The sequence below is a fragment of the Neolamprologus multifasciatus genome, chromosome 7 (assembly GCF_963576455.1).
Source record: "Neolamprologus multifasciatus chromosome 7, fNeoMul1.2, whole genome shotgun sequence".
NCBI classification, from domain to species: Eukaryota; Metazoa; Chordata; class Actinopteri; order Cichliformes; family Cichlidae; genus Neolamprologus; species Neolamprologus multifasciatus.
In genome coordinates, this window is record NC_140445.1 from 42692689 (window position 1) to 42716334 (window position 23646).

The 23646-nt window shown below is 44.8% G+C and overlaps 1 protein-coding gene across 2 annotated transcripts in view; it reads right to left on the reverse strand.

The window, feature by feature from the left end:
- Positions 1 to 16542: 16542 nt before the first annotated feature.
- LOC146514981 (peroxisomal succinyl-coenzyme A thioesterase-like) overlaps positions 16543 to 23646 on the reverse strand; it is a 19011-nt gene continuing 11907 nt past the window's right edge. For both annotated transcript variants that reach the window (XM_085164650.1, XM_085164649.1), the window contains exons 9-11: positions 18925 to 19005; positions 17595 to 17736; positions 16543 to 17343 (exon numbers count right to left, since the gene is read on the reverse strand). In XM_085164650.1, coding sequence (XP_085020776.1) covers positions 17213 to 17343; positions 17595 to 17736; positions 18925 to 19005 — 354 coding nt within the window. In that variant the 3' untranslated portion in view covers positions 16543 to 17212. The remainder of the gene's footprint in view (positions 17344 to 17594; positions 17737 to 18924; positions 19006 to 23646) is intronic.

The window sequence follows — 23646 nt, forward strand, 5'->3', positions numbered from 1 at the left end:
TGTGTGAAAAGTGTATGGAAATAAAGGATTGTTGATTGAGCATTTATACACCGAGTAAGTGTCCTTCCTTCAGCCCAAAGATTCAAAGAACTGGGAGAATTCAACAATAGACTGACAGGGGAGACAGAGGGAACAAGCAGACAAGACATGACACAATAAGGAAGATGAGAAAGGCAAAAGAAAATCAGAAACCAAAATCCAAGGACTAAATATATAAGAAGTGGAACAAAAGCCCATGAATAACAATAATCTAAAAACAGTCGGTCGCAGACCCAGCACCATGACATCATTTTTTTAAATCACATATTGGGTTGTACATGTGACATAATATTTTTGATATTGTAAAACATGCTGCAAAACAAACTGAGGTACACTGTTATTTAAAAGTTGCAAGAAAATAGAAAATGCAGGATAAACAGGTTAGCTTGCAGTAATGTGACAGATTTAATATAAAGCATTGTGTGGGACTACTGCACAGTGGATTTGGTGATCATGGTCAGATTTATGCTAAATTCAATAAAAAGATGAATTTGAAGTCAAGCTAATGATGCTTAGATTCATTCACTGAATTCCACCTTCATACTGTTTGGTATAAAGACAGCATAAACAGTGTACTGTCAGTGTAGAGGATGGAACAGAACAACTCATAAAATGCCTGTGCTGCCATGATTAGTGCTTCTGTCTTTCAGTCCAGCTTTGTCCAGCCACTGGCAGGACTTCTGGATGTCAACCACTTCCTCTATCTTCCAGTGGTTCATATCGTGCAGGGCCCTATCCCTCCATGATGGTTTCTCCTCTTTCTTGAGTTTCTGCTGTCTGAGGTATTCACTGAGCATGTGGTTGGTTGTTGCTATCGTCCTGATGTATTCGTTTGTTGTCTAATCCTGGACTGTGATACTGACACTCACCAGTCCCCAGCCTCCTTCCTTCCATACAGCATACAGCCTCAGGGTACTGGACTTGCGGTGAAACCCTCCATTCATGGCAAGGAGCTTCCTTGTTTCAATGTCACTGGCTTTTATCTCCTCCTTTGACCAGCTTATTATCCCAGCAGGGTACCTGATTACGGGCAGGGCATAGGTGTTGATAGCCCGGATCTTGTTTTTACCATTAAGCTGACTCCTCAGGACTTGCCTGACCCTCTGCAGGTACTTGGTGGTTGCAGCTTTCCTAGCAACCTCTTCATGGTTCCCATTTGCCTGTGGGATCCCCTGGTAATTGTGGCTGTCCTCTATATCTCCAATGTTGCCTTCTGGTAGTTTGATCCCCTGAGTTCCGACTACCTTCCGTCTCTTTTTTATCATCCAACCTTCCCTCTCTTTGTTATCATTCGACTACACTTCTCCAGTCTGAACAACATTCCAGTGTCATTGCTGTATATCCTGGTGGTGTGGATCAGTGAATCGATGTCTAATGCACTCTTGCCATACAACTTGATGTCATCTGTGTACAGGAAGTGGCTCATTTCTGTAGTCGATATCCATAGCCAGTCTTGTTGATGATCTCACTGAGGGGGTTCAGACCTATGCAGAACAGCAGTGGGGACAGAGCAGATCCCGCACTTGATGGTGACTTGTACTATGGGTGGCCTCTAGTTTTGTACGCCACATCTCCATTGAGTTCCTGATGAAGGCTCTTTGACCCATGTGTTTGTTTATCTTAGATGCTATGATGCCTGACAGGAGCTTCCATGTGGTACTGAGGCAGGTTATTGGTGGGTATTTGGAAGGGACTGGTCCCTTCTGGGGGTCCTGCGGGATCAGAACTTTCTGGCTTTTGGTTTGCCATTCTAAGTGTCTCTCATCGTCTACCAGCTCGTTCATTAGTGCTGCCAGACGCTCGTTGAGTGCAGTCAGCCTTTTCAGAACCATGCATGAACCATGTCGGGACCTGGTTCTGTCCAACTCTTCATACTGGAGACCCTTTCTTGGATGTCTGCTACGTGATGGTTCCTGGACCCTGTTCAGCGAGGTTGCTGTGGTCTGCTCTCAGATCCACTAGCCATTGAGCATTGCTGTTATGGGTTGCGCCCCCCTCCCAGATGCTCTTCCAGTATTGCTCAGTCTCCAGCCTTGGTGGTGCTGTTCTCATATTGTTTCCCTGCCACTGAGAGTACACTTTGGTTGTTTCCGTGGAGAACAGCTAGTTTATTCTCCTGCGTTCTATCTCTCTTGTGCATCTCTTCAAGTGGCTGGCCAAGACTGTGAGTCTTTTCTTGTCAGTTTCCAAGGCCTCAGGTATGGACAGCTTGCTGTACTTCTTAGGCACCTTCTTCATTGCACCTTTCTGCAGCTCCAGTAGTTGGCTAACCTCCCGCCATGCTACCTTGATCTTGGCCTCTGGTCTACTTCTCCATGGAGGATATTGGTCCTTGTGGCTATTCAACCTATAGCCAAGCATCTCACTGATCACTGCAACAGTGGTGTAGATCAGCTGGTTAGTCTCGGTAATGGTGGCGGTAGGTATTGTCCGTAGTGCTGCATTCACATCATCTAATAGATCTTCTGAGGGTACTTCATGTAATCTTGGTAACCGGCTACAGAAGATCCAGGTTTCAAGCTTCACCATGATCCTATCTTTCAGGTCAATTCCTCTTGCACTCAACGATCCTTCTTCCATCACACTTGGGGCTTAATACCCAATTTCGAGTTGGGATGATGATACAGTGGCTTGCAAAAGTATTCAGCCCCCTTGAACTTTCCCACATTTTGTCACATTACAGCCACAAACATGAATCAATTTTATTGGAATTCCACGTGAAAGACCAATACAAAGTGGTGTACACGTGAGAAGTGGAACGAAAATCATACATGATTCCAAACATTTTTTTTTTACAAATAAATAACTGCAAAGTGGGGTGTGCGTAATTATTCAGCCCCCTTTGGTCTGAGTGCAGTCAGTTGCCCATAGACATTGCCTGATGAGTGCTAATGACTAAATAGAGTGCACCTGTGTGTAATCTAATGTCAGTACAAATACAGCTGCTCTGTGACGGCCTCAGAGGTTGTCTAAGAGAATATTGGGAGCAACAACACCATGAAGTCCAAAGAACACACCAGACAGGTCAGGGATAAAGTTATTGAGAAATTTAAAGCAGGCTTAGTCGTGCACTGCACACAGTTGGCCTTTATGGCAAGAAGAAAGCCATTGTTAACAGAAAACCATAAGAAGTCCCGTTTGCAGTTTGCCACAAGCCATGTGGGGGACACAGCAAACGAGTGGAAGAAGGTGCTCTGGTCAGATGAGACCAAAATGGAACTTTTTGGCCAAAATGCAAAACGCTATGTGTGGCAGAAAACTAACACTGCACATCACTCTGAACACACCATCCCCACTGTCAAATATGGTGGTGGCAGCATCATGCTCTGGAGGTGCTTCTCTTCAGCAGGGACAGGGAAGCTGGTCAGAGTTGATGGGAAGATGGATGGAGCCAAATACAGGGCAATCTTGGAAGAAAACTTCTTGGAGTCTGCAAAAGACTTGAGACTGGGGCGGAGGTTCACCTTCCAGCAGGACAACGACCCTAAACATAAAGCCAGGGCAACAATGGAATGGTTTAAAATAAAACATGTCCATGTGTTAGAATGGCCCAGTCAAGGTCCAGATCTAAAGCCAATCGAGAATCTGTGGCAAGATCTGAAAACAGTTGTTCACAAACGCTGTCCATCTAATCTGACTGAGCTGGAGCTGTTTTGCAAAGAAGAATGGGCAAGGATTTCAGTCTGTAGATGTGCAAAGCTGGTAGAGACATACCCTAAAAGACTGGCAACTGCAATTGCAGCAAATGGTGGTTCTACAAAGTATTGACTCAGGGGGCTGAATAATTACACACACCCCACTTTGCAGTCATTTATTTGTAAAAAATGTTTGGAATCATGTATGATTTTCGTTCCACTTCTCACGTGTACACCACTTTGTATTGGTCTTTCACATGGAATTCCAATAAAATTGATTCATGTTTGTGGCTGTAATGTGATAAAATGTGGAAGAGTTCAAGGGAGCCGAATACTTTTGCAAGCCACTGTATATCCCCTCTGACCTGTCATCCTGGCTCCCCCTTGCTGTAACATATGTTTTGTAATTCATCAATCTCTAGCCGTGAGAGCAACCTGTCACAGTCTGGCAAGGGCAGACTGTATGAATTGACGAGAAGGACCCAAAATGCAGACTCCAAGGAACAGGGAATAAAACTTGAATGTTAACAAAAAGCGAGCCGTTTAATGAGGCTGGAAAAGGTACAAACAAAAGGCAAGGCAAACTGAAGCAAAATTAACACAAACCTAAACTGGGAAATCTAAACAACCAGGCGAAGCAGAAGCAGAGGCAGGACCAGGCGAAGCAGAAGCAGAGGCAGGACCAGGCGAAGCAGAAGCAGAGGCAGGACCAGGCGAAGCAGAAGCAGAGGCAGGACCAGGCGAGGCAGGACCAGGCGAGGCAGGACCAGGCGACGGCACTGCAGGCAACGGCGTGGAAGCCGCAGGTGGTGGAACAGAAGGAGGCTGGACGGGCTCCTCGGGCCCCCCCAGCTGACGTGGCATGAGGCTGGACGGGCTCCTCGGGCCCCCCAGCTGACGTGGCATGAGGCTGGACGGGCTCCTCGGGCCCCCCAGCTGACGTGGCATGAGGCTGGTGCGGTTCTCCTGAACCCCCAGCTGAAGAGACAGGCACAGAGCCAGCGGGTACAGAGACCTCTGGCAGAAGGGACGCTAACTGAAGCTGCACAGGGCACACAGGCGGCTCAGAATGCGACGGCTGGGGCTGTGCAGTGCAAACAGTCTGTCCGGGATTTATTAGAGAGATGCGGCCCCCTTCTGGCTGAATTAGCTCACTGGAGCTTCCAGCAGAGAATGGAAGTGACTGAGCAACTGACTGAACTGGTGAAAAAGCTAATGACTGAACTGGAAACAGAGCTGATGCCTGAGCTGAAAACTGAGCAGGTAGCAGAGCTTACAGAGCTAGAGACTGAGCTAATGACTGAAGTAGAGGTTGTAGTGGTGGTTGAAGTAATGGTGGACAAGAAGGTAACTGATCCAATTCTCCTGAGCTTCCTGAACACAAGGAAAAAGGCTGGACGGGCTCACTAGAGCCTCCAGCGGAAACAGGAAAGGGTGCAGGCACCTGCTGGACACTAGTTGCTCCCACCCGGGGGAGTAGGTACGGGTGCAGAGACGGGCTGTATCCTGGCTGACCTCACCCTGGGGACCGGCATGGGTGCAGGGGTGGACTGGCACCGGCAATGGCTGGGCAGCTGCCGTTCTCACCCGAGGAGCTGGTACGGGTGCAGAAACTGACAGAGCCTCAGCCGGCCTGGAAACCAGAGCAGGGACCAACTGGACCCCAGCCTCCCTCACCCGAAGAACTGATACGGGTGCTGGGGCTAGCAGAACCTCAGCTGACCTGGGAGCAGGGACAGGAGTCATGGATGCAGGCTCAGATAAAACAGTCTTTTGAGGTGTCACATGAACAGTTTCAGTGGATATCGACAAAAAATCGTGGTGAGCTGATTCAAACATGAATGGCTGTGGAACACAAAACTTAACTTGATCCATTAGCTCTGAGGCAGTAAGTCCAAGTAGTTTAGCCAGTTTAAATATGGTGGATGGCACCTTGTTATCTGTAACGTTCTCACCAGTCACATCATACACATCCTTAGATAGTTCACTAGGGACAGATACAGAAACTAGGGAGTCCCTTAAAACATTGTCCTGTTCTGAGACGATGGTGTCACTTGTGCTCACACAAGTTCTTTGTTTTGGCTTTGGCCAAAACAAAGTTCTTAGAGTCTACCGGCAAGTAGTCCATAAAACCTGGGTTGGCCATTGCTATCCAAGCTAGTTGGGCCCGAATGGAGTCCTTCTCTTCCTCTTGCTTCCCTGCGCAGGAAATAATCCAGAGTCCTCGAAGTTACGTGACACGAATTTTAAATTCAACAAAGTCCATCCATCCATCCATCCATCTTCATCCGCTTTATCCGAGGCCGGGTCGCGGGGGCAGCAGCCTAAGCAAAGAGGCCCAGACCTCACTCTCCCCAGCCACCTCCTCCAGCTTATCCGGGGGAACACCAAGGCGTTCCCAGGCCAGCCGAGAGATATAAAAACAAAAACAAAGTCACTGAAGTAAATGTCTGCTGGGTCCAACATGGTCAGGTCGTTCTGTCACAGTCTGGCGAGGGCAGACTGTATGAATTGACGATTTAGGATGAGCCAAAATGCAGACTCCAAGGAACAGGGAACAGAACTTGAATGTTAACAAAAAGCGAACCGTTTAATGAGGCTGGAAAAAGGTACAAACAAAAGGCAAGGCAAACTGAAGCAAAATTAACACAAACCTAAACTGGGAAATCTAAACAAACAATATGAAAAAACCTGGACATGAAACCTAGAAACCTGGTGTAAAGAACATGGCGTGAACAACAGACGACCTGACAAGGAATGACTGAAGACACACAGACTAAATACACACAAGAGGATAATGAGGGAAACAGAAACACATGGGGAAACAGCTGACACACATGAACATAACGACGTCACAAGGGGAGAGTAAAACTAAAAAACATTGAACATAGGAACACAGGACCCCTTCAAAATAAAACAGAAAACATAATGAGACGCAGACATGACAACCTGAACTTGACAACGTAAGACACAGACATGAAACACATGAAGAGCAAGGGAGACTTAACAGGGGTTGGAAGACACGAGGGGAATCTAATAACAAATGAAATAGAAAAACTAATGAGCTTAACCATATACTATAAACATCAAAATAAACTAAAACTCAAAACACTGGGTCATAAGACCCAGGATCGTGACACAACCTCTTCTTCTGAATATTGGAACACTGAGCTACTAGTTGCTTCACTGTCAATGTTGATGCTGGATATCGAAGATACCATAGGTCCCTCATCCTATTCATGTAACTCCTTTGGCTGGGGCATTCCAACAGGGTCTTATTTTTGTTTCTTGCCCACCGATGCTGTCTTGTTCCAGTAGCCCACTTCTCATCAGGGTGCCTTAGGTCCTCAACACCTGACACCAAACTTGTTCTTCCAGGCAATATTTGAGCTGGTATGGTATGACAGAGTTGTGTGACTGTGCATCACCAGATCTCCTGTGTGGCTCATGATGTACTCTGCAGCATTCGTGTTGTGAGCCAAGACATACTCATGTGCCAATGTGTTAGCCTGCTGCAAAGTAGATACCCTTAGTCCATTTAAATAAAACCTAAAACACACAGTTTTTAAGCTCCACTACAAGCACTAGTTCTCTCACTGTGGCTAAATTAGTCACCTTGGATGCTTAGTATCACCAAATAAAAATTTCTCATCTCTCTAGCAAAGTCAGTAAGTTTAACAAGATCTTTTTCTGAGACCCCTGAAATGCTACCTGTAGTGTTCTGGTACAAATTCATATATTTGTAAGATAAGCATTTCATAAAAGAGATTTTATTCAACAGACAGACAGGGCGGAATAAATCTTCTGAGCCTTACCTGTCAACTTTAACTGTAACATTATACTCAGTGCATTGTGTGGCCAATGTAGCACAATAGCTATATGCTGAAAGTAAGTATCAATATCTGTCTCTGAAAATACAGGAACCAAGCAACTGTTCTTACTCAAGTCAAATAGTGACACACACATTGGTTCACCAGTGCTAATAGCAATAGAACCTTGATGGAGTTCTATTTGCCATTATTAATATCACAAAATCCAGCTGGACAAGTCTCCTGCACCTTAATGATATGTTTGTGGCAGCTTTGGCTCAGGTGGTAGAGTGGGTCATCTACCAATCAGAAGGTGCATTGCTCCATCACATTAAAGAAAAGCTGCAGGACACTAGACTGCTGGTCAGTACAAGTATTCCCAGGACATGTTCCCAGTGTTGGAGAAATTGTTTATCCTTCATTACAAAACCAGCATTAAGACATGGAATTCCTGTTATGACATTATATCACTAGAACAGGGATAACATCTTTTGGTGATATCACAACATGGAATCACCAGAATTCTAAAACAGCTGTTGTATTGTTATAATTTCCACTTTAGAAATGTAGCAAAGCAGAAGGGGCATTTTAACAGTCAGTGATGGGTCTGTCTAGCACAACCCCTCGCTGGAACGAGACAATTTAACTACACAGCAAAAGCATTGAACACCAAGTAGGCAAAGTTCTTTGTGTTACTCATGCATGAGGGAGACCTGACCTCTGTCAGACTCTCGTCTGCTCCCTCGTAATACTGCTCTTTATTGAGGTTACGTGAATATGCATAAATTCATTAACATATGATGTCTTACATGTGGACAAAGAATACCTTGTCTGTGTGTCGTGTGTGTGTGTGTGTGTGGGGGGTGGGGGTTCACGACCCCGTGAAGACTCCCCACTCTACTGGCGCCAGGGAGTCCAGCAGTTCACATAAACAAAGGCTCTTACATTCAAACAGATATACATGTGTTTGCTATACCATATATCAACAAGAGAAGATACGACCTCTCCTAGAAGGTGTATGATCTATGCCAGAACACTCTGAAGAGGAGTGAACGCACTCCCCTCTTCATGCTACACAGAGTTGTTACAGACCTCCTAGGATGAGACATTCTTTCAATATGCAATCAACTATATACTTCCAAACATAAATGATTATATGTTTCTCAATACAAATGACAATAATAAAATATAAATCCAACATCACCACCCTGTATTGTCATTTTTTAAGGCTATTTGGCGTATATATCTTCAGCTCTACACAACATTTTCAGTGCAGGCTTTATTCATACACAAATATTAGCCTTGGCATCCATGTCACTCTGCTGCAACAGTATATAGTTGGTAAAGGTGTTAGCAATCATTTTATTCACCATCGATCTTACACATGGCAAGATGCAACCTGGAAATAAGCAAAACAATATCAACAATATAAGAATGGGAGTCAAGAATTTCAAGAATATATTCCACCATGGTCCAGATGTCAACCAGGCTATCCAGCCTTGTGATGCGTCTCCTCCTGATGTATGGTCCGCAACATATTTCTGCAGAGCAGTTAAGTTCTGCAGTGCTTCATAGATGTCTCCTCCAGTCGTGTAGCCATCCGGGATAAACGTACAACACGTCTCTCCAATCAGCTTACACACTCCTCCTTGTGATGCTGTTATCAAGTCCAGGGTCAGCCTGTCCTGTAGTACCATTGTTCTGATGGCTTTCAGCTTCAGAAAGGATCACACTACATCCAGCCATGGTTTCACCATCAGTGTATATTGCTTTTATGGTGATTCTCTTTGGCCCTAGTTTCAGCACTTTATCTGTGTAAGCCTCATCAGGCTCAGGCGTGGTCTTAAATCTCAGTGTAACATGAATTGTCAACATTTCCTCAGCTGCAGCTAACAGTTTACAGTTTACTTGATCAGGTCTGGAGGCTGACAGGTCCAGTGTCCAGTAATAATGCAAATCCCCACTGTTCTGATGAACCATTGTCTCAGCAGTTTCTCCTTTTCCTGCAGCTATCATCCCAGTGGATGTTGGAATTATTGAAATTCCAAGTTTTATCATCATATCTCTTCCCAAGAGGTTCACCGGACAGGTTGGGCACATTACAACTGAACCCTGAGCTGCCTCTCCTGTGGTAGGATCTCTAATCACACTGGTTTAGAGATTCTATGCTGATTTAACTGACCATTTGCAGACTTTACATAAATTGTGCCACTTGAAGGATCAACACATGATCTTTTAACAGTTTTATCTGCTCCTGAATCACACAAAAATTGAATGGTTTTGCCTTGCACAGTTAACGTGTGAACTGGTTTCACTTCTTTCCCTGACAAGTTTAACAATACTTCAGTTAAATCTAATAGAGTCTGGATCACAGGCTGTTGTAGATTCTGGCAAGCTAAAGAATCATCTGTACATGTGCATGTGTTGGCAGTGTCAACAGGTGCTAGTCAATCGTTATGTGATGGATTTTGTGAGTATGGTCGCTTATATTCCTCAGATTTGTTTTCGGGGCACTCTCTGGCAAAGTGGCCCCTCTCCCCGCATTGATAACATCTCTCATCTCTTCTACAGTTATCCTGGGGTCGCCATGGGCCTCTACCTCTCCTACCCCTACCTCTATTTTGCCCTCTTCCAGCCTGTCCCTGAAACAAAATTTCATTTGCTAAAAAGGCAGCGGTCTCAGAGCTTTGTGACCTCTTTTTCTTATTTCTCTTATTTCTCCATTTCTCTTGGCTCTTGGCGAAGGCGGTTGCACTTTTCTCCTCTCCTCCTTCCCTTTATCTTCCCTGCTTAGCCTCTTGTGTCCTGTCCTTGTCCTGTCTCGTGTGTATTACTTTCCCTGAACAGTCTCTCACTGTCGTTCTCTAAAACCTAAAAGAGAATTATGGATTTGATCAACTGGTCTCTGAATGCTATTGACACCCTTTTCTCAACGAGAAGTCTGGGCTCGGGAGAGCTCGAGTGCCCTGGAGGGACTTTCCCTGCCGGATACACGATGGACGGGTGGCAGAAATGGAGGATCTTGTGCCTGGCGGGACTGTCGATTGAGGACGCTGAAGATATCTACCTATTCGGAACCATGATAACAGGGTTCTTGCTGATCGAAGCTGGCTTGGCCCTGGCTTATCGGAGAATTAAGAGAGCGGAACCGGCTGTTCAAACCCCCCCAAGGCTGCCCGCTGGAATTCAAACGATGGGACGAGGCGCGACTTCTCACAACGAACGCAGCATGGTTAACACCTTGGAGACGCTTACAGCTGCTGTGAAGACTCAACACCATTGAGCGCATATTGGGATACATCAAAGAGAGGCCTGCTCAAAATGAGACCCTTGAGCGAAAGTTGGATCACATCACAGAACGGATCACTGCAGTTGTGGGGTCTCAGAATCAAAAGAACGGCAACACCACGGAACAGAAGTTTGATACCATCATGGGGAGGCTCGCGGTTCTCCAACGGGAGATTGAGAGACCAGTGTCGGAGTGTTAAAGAACAGTTTTGAAATTCTCCTGAGCTGCTCGCAGAAAAGAAAAATCAACGACATCAACATGCGGACACCACGGCGCCAGCTGCGGGTCCAAGGCTGGAGCTGAACAAAAACAACTCCCTGATAACGACTGTGTGTTGACTATTCTTCCCATTCCATGCAAGGCCACCTGGGTTGGCTGGCAGACTGTTTACTTAGCCTGATAGGGCGGAGGACACTGTCTCAGCTGAACTCTGGACACGCACACACATACACTTACACTGATAAGCACGCACTCATCCCCCTCTCTTTCCAAACGTCTTCGATGCTTGTTTCCTATGGGGGAAGACGGTGGGTCTGTGTGCCGCGCTGGAATGGTAGCGCTGTGCAGGATGACTGCTGTGTTTTCCTTCGGACTACTCCTCACCCCCTACCCAACCCTGTGGCTTGTCACGTGCTCCAATGTTGTACTGTGGACATTTATGTGCTTTCTGTGCAGAAGAGTTTTTTTGTTTCCTGTTCTCATGCTGTCCTCCCATAGGTGCCCAGCATGAGTAGAGGTCTCTTTTTTTCCTCTTGTACTTTCCCCATTGTTGTGTACTTTTTCAGTGTTTTTCTGTAACGCTGCCGATCTCCGACTTGTATTCCCATGTGATGTCTATGTTGTGTGTGTAAGTCGGGGGGGTTCTATTCCTCTGCGGGGCAACCTGCATATGGCCAATAAAGCATTCATTCATTCATTCATTCATTATTTTTAATAACTTCCTGCGCATGGCGGGCCCAATTCATGCATTCAACGGACCCGTCAGTGTTCTGGTTAACATTTTGTTTTCTGATGAAAGCAGCAATGCGTGGATGGAAGCCATTCATCAGAGCATGTTTTAACTGCTGCTGATATGGGCTGGCCTTCTCTGCACTCTCTTCAAGGCCGCTGTATTCTTTGAAAACTTCCTCTAATCTCGCCCTGAACTCATGAACATCCTCTCCTTCTTTCTGCACACATTGAGCGATTTTGTTGTAATCTACAGAAGCTTTAAAAGTATTTCTAAGACGTTCATAAACCCCATCAACTTGGCCTCTTAAATTTGCATGGCCATAGGGCAGGACGGTGTTACAATCCCTCCCTGTGTAGGTGCCTCGCACCCGAGTCCAGTTATATGTGAGACACCTCCTAAAAGTGGCTTCTGTTTCCTGACCGTTTAAGCGGTACGAGGAGCAGAGGGCGATAAATTCATCAACATTAGTCAGCAGGTTACCTAAACCTTTACATGCCTCTGCACATTCAGACTCAGTCCATGGCCTGTAAACACAAATAACACGACTTTGGTCACCTTCAACACCAAAATGGGGATTAGCGACCTCTACCATGGGAAAAGTATTTACTTCACCGCTTTTAGTTTTGGATCTGGTTCCATAAGGGCTTATATATTGTGCTACGACGTCCCCAAACTCCTGTCTTACTCTATCCTCCTCCTCTCTCTCTCTTTTTTCCTGCTCCTGCTTTTCTTCCTCCTCTCTGGCCTCTCTCTCTCTCTAATGCTGCTCTACGCTGTTGGTCCCTTAATGTCAGCACCACTGAAGTAGACTGTACCGTCTCATCTTCAGGTTTTACAGCTAGTGCCTGCAAAGCTGCTCTCTTCGCGTTCACTGCCTCCTTTCTTTTCTGCGCCTGTTCTAACCACAGTTTAGCAAACGCCAGTTGTAACTCTCTCTCTCTTTTGCACAAGCTGCCTTTACTGTGAACTGGTTCACTAACATTTGACATTGTCCTACAACCAGTTTACCCTGAAAATCATATTTTTTGCGCCAATGTTCTAAATACTTTGCCCTGCCGGGAGCGAATTTCATCATAAACTTCTCATCACCCTCTAAATTATTTTTGGTTGCTTGGGAAACCATGATAACAACAACAGCTGGCGTCACAGACCACGTGTTCTGCTCTGCACCCACTCACACAAACACACTCACACAACAACACAAAATAGGCCTACTCCGGACTCGCACCGGAAATCTCGGGATACCAACCCAATCTTTCGGGACCCTAACCCAGTTCTGGGACACTAACCCAGTCGCGCGACAAAGCCCAATTAAGGGACGCTCGGGACACAAACCCAGGGCGATTTCTCGGGACACACACCCAGTTTCGGGACACAAACCCAATTCCGCGGTTATAGAGTCGCTCTCCAACTTACTTGGTGTTGCTTATTGCGTGTAGCATCAATCCCGTCAGTCACCATCCATCGAGGAGAAAAAAACAGATGGCTAATCCACTGGCCCGATGACGAATTGTCACGCCTCGGGGCTTTGCTGCAGGAACTTCTATAAGTCCTGGCTGATGTCAGTCTTTCGGCGTGTCTGTTTTCTCCTCGGTGAATGTCGACTCCAGGGATCCGGCCTGGAAGGACCAATTAATGGTGGGTCTGTCTAGCACAACCCCTCGCTGGAACAAGACAATTTAACTACACAGCAAAAGCATTGAACACTAAGTAGGCAAAGTTCTTTGTGTTACTCATGCATGAGGGAGACCTGACCTCTGTCAGACTCTCGTCTGCTCCCTCGTAACACTGCTCTTTATTGAGGTTACATGAATATGCATAAGTTCATTAACATATGACGTCTTACATAGGCAAGGCAAGGCAAGTTTATTTATATAGCACAATTCAACAACAAGGTGATTCAAAGTGCTTTACAGAGACATTAAAAAAAACACAAACAAATAAAAAGCATGATTTAAAATTGATTAAAAAAAACAGTAAATAAAATCAGAACAGTAGATAAAATCAGTAGTTAAAATGTAAGCACTTTTTCACACAAGGCCATGTAGGTTTGTGCTGAATTACAATTCTACAAAGATGAGTGGGCCAAAAAAATCCTCCACAGAGGTGTAACAGACTCATTGGCAGTTATTGCAAATGCTTGGTTGCATTTCTGGTAAGCTTTGCTCAACCAGTTTAATATGTTTATTGGGCAATCTCTTGTCACGCACGATCTGATATCCTCGTGTCGGTGTTGTTCCCACATCATCATAATAAATGTTGTTCCAGGTTCAACATTGCAAGTGACCAATCACATTGTTGTGACGTCATACTTTTGCGACTTTGGAAAAAAAAACGCCTTAAAAAAAATCTACTTAACTTGCGAGAAACCGCCTCTGTCTGCCAATCCAGCAATTTGAATTCGTTGCATTTCAGGATACTGTTCTTTAATAAACGGTAAGCATTATACATATTGTCCTTGCAGCATTGGAATTTCATAAATGAATGAATCGCTTGGCTTGCAAAAGTATGACGTCACAAAAATGTGATTGGTCACTTGCAATGTTGAACCTGGAACAACATTTATCATGATGATGTGGGAACAACACCGACACGAGGATATCAGATCATCCGTGTTGGCTCTGTGTTGAAGCGTCCTGATGACACCCAGTTTGTGCTCCAGTGGATGATGAGAGTCAAACCTTGAATACTGATCCATATGCGTAGGTTTACGGTACACATCGGCTTTTAGATGTCCCCCATTACTGATGGAAATCTCACAGTCTAAGAAGGTTAACCTGCCACTTTTCATATCCTCCCTGGTGAATTTGATGTGTCGGTCCACCGAGTTTATGTGATCCGTGAAATGTGGTACGTCCCGAGATTTGATTTTCACCCAGGTGTCATCCACATATCTGAACCAATGGCTTGGTGGTGTTCCAGGGTAGGTGTTACAGCCGGTCTAGGAAACCCGACCGCAACAGGAAGAGTGATCCATCCCCTGCTCTACCCCAAGCAGCACATTACACCATAAGTTAAAATATGAAATGGTTTATTTGCAAACAAGAAGCAAAAAATGGGTTCACAGGAGTCACTCAGGCTTCGGAGTGGACCCACACCAAAATAACAAACAAAAAGGGAAACTAACTCAGAGGAGCGATTGCTTACCTAGCCCCAAAGAAACATAACCAAACAACAATCACTTACATCCCTAACTAACTAAACATGAGAAAATTGTACCCAACTGAAAAGGCGATCCACCCCTACTTCCTCCTGGACCTGCAAAGCAACACAGGGCATGTCGCAGCCCCAGCCGGTTGGGGTAAAACCGAGGATGGATGATTGCTGTCCTCAACTGTGCCGTCTTATACTCCGCCTCCAGAGCAGCATCCAGTCCTGGCGTACCATCTTTGGGATCCACCACTCCTGGAGGCGCACCTGTACACTCACATTTGCATGTCATAATCCCAGTCCACGACGGCAGCCATAACAGTAGGATAGCAAAGACTTCCTTTTCCATTTCTTCCATGTACAAATTGGCCACGATGGGTGAAACTGGGGAGCCTATGGCACACCCATGTTTCTGCCTGTAGGACTGACCCTTGTATGTGAAGTAGGTGGAATGAAGACACAGTTCCAAAAGCAAACACACTTGGTCGATGCTGAGAGTGGTCCTGTTGCTGAGGTTGGGGTCATCCTGTAATCTCTTACGGACTAACTCCAACGCTTTCCGTGACTGGGATGCAAGTGAAGAGAGATGTAACATCGTACGAGACCATGGTTTCATCTGCCTCCATAATGACATCTCTCACCTTCTCAACAAAATCCAAAGAGTTCTGGATGTGGTGTTTAGAGCTGCGCCTAAGGGTACATCTTTCGCCATCTTACAATGCTGTGATTGCAGCCATTCCCCAACTCTCTGTGAATGGTACTCATGGCCATTGATCAGTGGGCTTTGATCAGTGGGTTTTTGTCAGTGGTTGTTGATCAATGGTCATGAGAATTTGCATAATTAAGATTAAGGAACTGACCTCCCAGCCCATTGTTCCTTCAGTGGGCTGGTTTCAGTCATTATGCAAATGTACTGTTTATAAGATTGAGGAAACCTGCAGTCAGCTGAGACTGAAGAAGTCACTTGGATGAGTGACGAAACGTTTCTCCCACAAAACACTACGTCCAGATGAACAGAATCAACTTTTGGAGATTTACTTACCTATATGATTAAGCATGCATCAAGACATAGAAACGTTGAATTTGAAATAACCTGCTACTTAAAAAACTTTACTCTCTTTAAGCTTTTTTATGCTTCTCTCACTTGTAGTAGCTAGATGCTGAAGTACCTCAACTGCTACTTGTGGATATCTGCACTCGTTCTGGTGTTGTGCCAATGCACAAAATAAAGCCACACAAAAACACACCAGTTTGTTTTAACCCCTGATTATGGCACACTTTTGCTTCTTTCACCTCTTTTTATGCAACATTCTCTGGTGATTAATACACAAAGATCACTGCCTTTCACGTTTTACCGTTTAGGCTCAAATTGGTTGGATTTGAGCCCAAAGGCTCACAGTGTCATGAAAAAAATAACAAATTTGTTTAACCAAAAGTAACGAGCCTGTTTTGAAAATGTAAGAAGTAGAAAGTACTGATATTTGTTTAGAAATGTAGGGTGTGAAAGTAAAAAAATGTCACACAAATAAATACTCAAGTACAGACACCTAAAAATTTTACTTAAATATAGTAACGGTGTATTTGTACTTTGTTACACTCTACATTCATTCATATTTTAATTGTCCCTATAGATATTGAGAGTTAACCATGTCATGTAATGATCAAACCTTTTAATTCAGCCTTTATTTGTTATTAACATTTTAATACACTTTACAAACACAGGCCAACATATTTATTTTTCACAAATAACTTTTTTCCAGAGATCCCCAAAGGACAACTAATGCAGACATGATGTATAGAATTTGATGCTGGAAATTAAACTTATAGTCAGTCTGAATGCACAGTTTTCAGTAGTACATTTTTATGTGTACTGATGTGGTTTGAAAAATTTCTTCACCACTTGTCATTTTCACTAATAATTTTTAGTAATATATTAGATATTTATTTAATTATAGTAGTAAAAACATTTTACAATTCATCAGTCAAAAAGCAGTGCACCTTATCCAGTTTATCCTGTTAAATCGGTATAGTGCAGGAAGATATTTTAGTTTGTGTGAGTATTTGGTGGGGGAACAATTGTCTCTGCTGTCTTTCTGTAAAAGTAGTTTATGATTTAATGATCATATGAAGCCATTACACCTGTTAAGTATTTCTATTAAGAAGACATTTTTGATAAGTAATATTGAAACTGAATCCAAAGGTCATAATCAATATCTTCATAGCAATGCATTATATACTGATTGGCACAGAAGAGCTTCCATTGTCGCCTCACCTAACTATGTCTTTAGGCAAATATTTTCACCTTGGATTGACTTTGGAACTTATGTCATCATCTTGACTACAGGTGAGAAAATGAGGTAGGGTTTCTGCCACCATACAGATTCTCTCTGAGAAAAACCAGGATCTTTTTCCAGGCATCCTCCTGAGCTCGAGAATGTTCCACCGTTTGTCCACCCCACAGACACATCACTGCAAAAACAAAACAGACATCAGGACTCACCAAAAAACTGCTGTTACCAAAACTGGTACCACAAGAAATTTACTGATAATTTGCATGTGTAGTCCAGAGTTTTTTTCACAATCATTTTCTTGCCACAAAATTACCTGAACATCAACTATATATAACATTAATTTCTCAAACCTGCCAAAATGTGGACCCCTCTGGTCCTCAAAGAACAACTGAGACAGTCAACAACCTTGCAGTGTGAAAGTGAACCTACCCTTCTCTTCTATTTCAATGGTCTTGAAGGTGCTAGATCTGGCATGAGTTGTGTAGGGCGGTTCTATCAAGTGACCTGCATTTGGGTATGACAGGACAGTGAGCAGATGACTGTTCCCTGCTCGTGCCATCATTTCCTTAATCTGGAAAACATGAAAGTAAAACTTTCTTATATTTTTGAAATAGTTTTGTTGTGTCTTTTTTATGTGAAGCCCTTTAGTTGTCACATAATTTATTTTTTACAGACACAAACTTGAAAACATTTTATTTTAAAAAATCATGTTGATAACTTACTAGCCAGAGAACTCACAAAATTATGTCTAATGATCTTCAATAAGTTATTACCCATCCCAAATGTAATGCACTAAAAACCTGAGAAATTCTATTTCGATTTTAATTTTATAGTTTTGATTCTCTTTACCCCCTATAGCCTTTATTTTCTGTTTTATTTAGTAGAATTTTTTCAAATATATTTTTGAAATTTTTGTGAAGTGAAATATTGTTCCAATTGGATGTTGCAGGCAATTATATATTTAACTGGCAATCCAGGAACGGGAGGATAACGCAGGTGATGTACCAGTACCGAGTGGCTAAACTGCTGGGGGATGGATCTGAAATGCCATAGAAATGCAGCACGTCCTAACCTCTCTACTTTTGGTAAAGGTAATGAAGGAGCAGGGAGTGGCAACCAGCAGGGCTATGACCTCCTTCTGGATAGCAAAGCACTGCCCTCTGGCTATCTTAGGTAGAAAACCATGGCTGTCTACTTAAACTACTTGTGGTTCCATCTGCTATATCTGAGCCAGACACAAGCTCGATGCTATAGGAAGCAGCACTCAGTGTGGTAAAGCTGAACAAAGCCCACAGAAAAACAAGGGTTGGAGCCAGGGGCTACAAAAGCCTCCTCCCTGTTTCTGAAAGATTTCAGGACCAAGCCTCTTCTTGCTACCTCACTGGGTGGCCAGTGTCCTGGGGGACTCTTGGAGCTGCCCCAGTGTCCCCTGGGGCATCAGCTGTCCTGGGAGGCCCTTGGGGGCAGACCCTTCGATGGTTTATAAAATGATGCAGGGTTATCATTTATAGTTCCTGTGTTGGCCATCAGTGATGGCATTAACCACTTTTTTCCAATGGTGACACATCCTCAGCACGGGGAGGTTCAAGCAATGGAAAGCTCCACTTTTCTGACAAGGAAGGGCTATCAGGGAGATGACAATCATCAGGCTATCTTGGCTTACACATGTCTGCAGCATCGCATGCAGATTTTTAAAATCCCATTTCTAACCTTATTTCAACCACCTTCTTTACATAGGACTTTGTGACAGGAAACTTACATCCAATGCAGACTCTTGGGCTGGCCAGTTCTGATCATCCTCACCTACAACCAGCAGCAGAGGACACTGTAGCCGTCCCACCTGAACAGACAAAAACAGCAGAAGTTTTGTTTTTTTCACCCTTTTCAACTATGGAAGTTTCATGAAATTATGCATGGCTTTCTATCACCTCTTGCTGGCATGGTTCTAAGGGTTTCTGTTGTTCGTTTCTGTTCTGAGTTTTGAATTCTTAGTTATAGATTTCAGCTTTGGATTTTTAGTGAATATTTTTAAGTTTTGCTTTTTCATTGTTGGACAGTTGTAACCACCAGTGGCGTTGTTGTTAGCACTGTTGCCTCACAGCAAGAAGGTCCTTAGTTTGATTCCACCATCTAGCCTGGGCCTTTCTATGAGAAGTTTTTCTGGGTACTTAGGTTAATTGGTTCAAAATTGGCCATAGGCCAAAAATACTTTTGAATACTTTTGAAAAAAAAAAATACTTCAATAAAAGAAATTGGGAAATGGACAAATACTATTTCATAGCACCTTAGCTTTGTGTCACCCTCACCTCTTGTGCTGTTTGACTAATGTTGACTTTGGACTTTTGGCTCTCTGTTGGTTATTTATTTACACAAATCCAACCTTCCTTTTATCTTCCAACCTCCCTTTAATCTAAAAAAAATCTGAAGGTAAATGGCCAAAAAGCATCTGCTTCTAAAAAGAAGCAGGATAACAGTATTAGAAGAGAAAAACATGGTTGCTGCAAGTGAGGTGGATAAAGGAAAACTGTAAGGTTAAATCTGTTCACAGAGGAGCTGACATAAGTAAGGAAGGTGTAAGAAACAACAAATGAAATGTTAAGGAAACACATATATACACATGGGGTTAATTAAGATAACACTGTATGTAATATTCATTTCTGCTAGAAGAACTGAAAAGGGCTATACAAAAAAGGAGAAACATAGCATTTGCAAGAGATAGCATTAGCAATGAGATTATTAAGAGACTAAGTGATCCATTTTTGAAGAAATATTGTCTCTTTTGAAAAATATATAGAATTAGGGAACTATCCCTAGTTCATGGTATAGAAGGAAGAAGTGCTGCACGATTATGGCCAAAATTATTTACTTTATTTATGCCCTACAAATGGAGTTTTAGTTGCAAATATTTACCCCATAATTTTATACTACATTGATTAAAACTGATGGTGGGCATCCTGAGAAATAAATTACTTGTACCTACTATCTAGAACCTACTTAAATTATTTCTTCATTCATTAAGTCTGGCAGTCATCAGGCCTGGGTATGGTTAGTTAATTCATGATTTACCAAGGTGTGCAATTACCTTTTCACGTAGGGCCAGGTATGTTTGGATAGCCTTAATAAATGAAATAACCTTTTAAAAACTCAATTTCATATTTTCCCAGGTTATTCTTGCTAATATAAAAAAAAATTTATCATCTGAAACATTAAGTCTGACAAATTTGCAAAAAATAAATAAATACAAAAATAAAAGAAATTGGGAAATGGACAAATACTATTTCATAGCACCTTAGCTTTGTGTCACCCTCACCTCTTGTGCTGTTTGACTAATGTTGACTTTGGACTTTTGGCTCTCTGTTGGTTATTTATTTACACAAATCCAACCTTCCTTTTATCTTCCAACCTCCCTTTAATCTAAAAAACATCTTGAAACAATAATTGTAAAACAGCTACATGATTATCTGCAAAGGAATGGTTTACTGCAGAATTTGAGTCAGGGTTCAGAATTTATCAAAGTACAGAAATAGTAGTAGTGAAGGTTATAAATATTTTTTTATGGCCTCTAACAGTGGACTCATCTCTGCAGCATTTGTCACTGTTAACCATAACATTATATCACACAGATCACTGCATGCTGTAGGTAATTAAAACTAGTATGAAGCACTGGGTTGAATCACATCTGTCTAACAGACTTCAATTTATTCATGTAAATGGGGATTCTTCCTGACACACTAAGGTCACTGCTGGCTCTAAAGGAAATGTGTTCATCTGCTTCAGAGGTTAGGGTGGATATGGAAAGATGTATCTTTGTGCAGTGTGCGTGTTTAGGCCTGGGTCTGAGGCGCTCAGCACTGTTTTTTTTTTTTTTAATTATTTATTTTATTTTATTTTCAGTTGTTACAGACGGGACAGACATGAGTGAGGGATAGGAAAGGGAGAAAGAAAGAGGAAGGAAAAGAAAAACAGAAGGGGAGAGGGACAGTGACAAAGGGGGGAAAAAATATCTCTGGGATCACCTGTTGAGAGAAAAAGAATAGAATACAAGCAAAAAACAACAACAAAGCAACATACTAAACACAACACTATCGCATTAATCTAGCTAAGTGTAAACAGCAGTAAATACTAAATATTGAATGTTGTTGTGAAGCATGCAGGACAGACAGCGCACAATGTGCTTTGAAGTAGCAGCCAAGAAAGGTGTGATTTAAGTCTACGAACAGTGAACACCCGTGTGCACACCTGTGTGGATCGGCGCGCTTGTATTCAAATGGTTTCCCCATGTAATGGTCTGCAAGAGGATGTAGAGAGCCATAGCCCTGTCCCCCAGGGCATGAAACAGGCATGGAGGAGATCCAAGAGCCCAAGGAGGACCACCGGAGGGGCATCCGTGCCACCTTCATGGGAAGGGCTGAGGATCCCCAGACGAGGGGTCACCCAGTAGCCACTGGGCAGAAGCTAGAGGGGGCTGCACCGGCGTGCCCGCCGGCTCTGCAGGCAGCCAGCTGTGCCAGAGTGAACCGAGCCGCAGGCACAGAGGCCGGAGGCCCGAGGGCCCCCCGCACCCCGGAAGAGGCCTGACCGAGCAACAGCTGCCAGGCCCCGCCAAGTAGCCACCGGGAGTGAGCTGGTACATACCTGAGCGCCCAGCCACGGACACCAAGAACCACCAATGCACCGACCCCTGAGGGCATCAGTCACCGGCAGGGAGTGTGGTGAGGGGAGATAGGCCTCCACACTTTGGAGGGCCTGGGAGTTCCCAGAGAGGTGGAGTCTAAGACCCGACCTGACATATAGACACAGACAAACAGGCACACACAGACACAGACATGCATTCCCACCCTCATGCACACATATACAAACACTCAGCACTCACCCAACGTAGGGATAAACGTAAATGGACATGTACACACAATCACACTCCCCAAACATACTCTATACCCCAGGTCCAGGTACCCTCGCCCCCAGAGGGGGAAACGGCACCCAGACCCAAGAGATGTTACCCTTCCCTCCGGGGTGGAGGCAAGCAGACCGTCCCAGGCTCCGCAGCAGCAGGGAGGCCAATCGGACAGCCAGCATCTCCTCCCAGCCCCCCCGCCCCGATGGCTAGTAGAGAACGGGGGTGTGTTAAGACCCCATACCTCCCTCCTCCCGATCAAGTGTAGTGTTGCTGCGTGTTGCTCTAAAGTGCATTTAAAACAAGGGAGAGCATGGTGCTGCTGCCAGAGAGCAGCAGGTGTTAGCACGGCCCCTCCCGAGAACCCTCAATGTCTACATGGATTTAAAATTGAGAGGTGGGCACCGGCGCCAGAGGTAGGTTTGAATACACAGACCGTCTACTGGACGCCGTTAACGTGCCCACCCTCAAGGCCCTATATATATATATATGTGTGTGTTATGAGAGTGTAAGTAATGTGGATGTCTAAGTTGCGAGATAAAATTGAGGCACAGGTGGCCAGAAGAGGACAGAGGGGGGGGGGGGGGGGATGTCTCCCCTGCACCCTGGTGACACACCCGCACCCCAAGGCCCTACCTGTGTGGGTGGGTGTGGTGGAGCGGGAAGAGGGAGGTAGCCAGGGATGGGGAGGAAAAGAAGGGAGGGGAGGATGCCCCTCCCTAGGGCCAGCTCCCCCGCTGACCCCAGTAGGCACCCCCGTCCTCTGGTATCCACCAAGGCAAGGGAGCCCAGGCCCATCCAGACTGGGGCCTACGGCAGCAGCACCGCCAAGCCCCACAGGACCCGGGGCAGCCCACCCTACCCCACCGCAGAGGAAACTGTACCCACCCCAACATTCAATCATCTCCCAGACTACACAAGACAACAGACACCCAGGTCAAGTTTATTCTCCACGTCTCCTATGTCTCTCCCCCACCTGCAGAGTGGACTCCTGCAAGGATGGAACAACCTCCCTGCCAGTTGAAGAGCCCCCCAGTTAGGCCGATGCACAAGAGGCCCCCTGCGCCAGGGCTGAGCCCCCGTGCACCCACCCGCCCACAACCTCGGCGACACACCGACGAGGACTGAAGCCCTGTTAATTAATATAGTCGGGCTCACCTCTACGCATGGCTTGGGCTCTGGAACCGGTCTCCTGGAGAGGGGCTGGACTCTGTCTCAGTCTGGAGTTGCCCCTGGTGAGAGGCAGCGGGCTGGGGTGGGTATTCTAATATCCCCTCGGCTTGCTGCCGGTACATTGGGGTTTTTCCCGGTGGATGAGAGGGTTTGTTCCCTGCGCCTTAGGGTCGGGGAACGGGTCCTGACTGTCATCTGCGCTTATGCGCCGAGTGGCAGTTCAGAGTACTCCGTCTTCTGAGGAGGAAGCAGAGTCTGGGGATGAGGGGAATGACCCGTCAATTTCCGGAGGCGAGGTCACTGAGGCAGTTAAACAACTTCTTGGTGGCAGAGCCCCTGGTGTTGATGAGGTCCGCCCCGAGTTCCTGAAGGCTCTGGATGTTGTAGGGCTGTCCTGGTTGACACACCTCTACA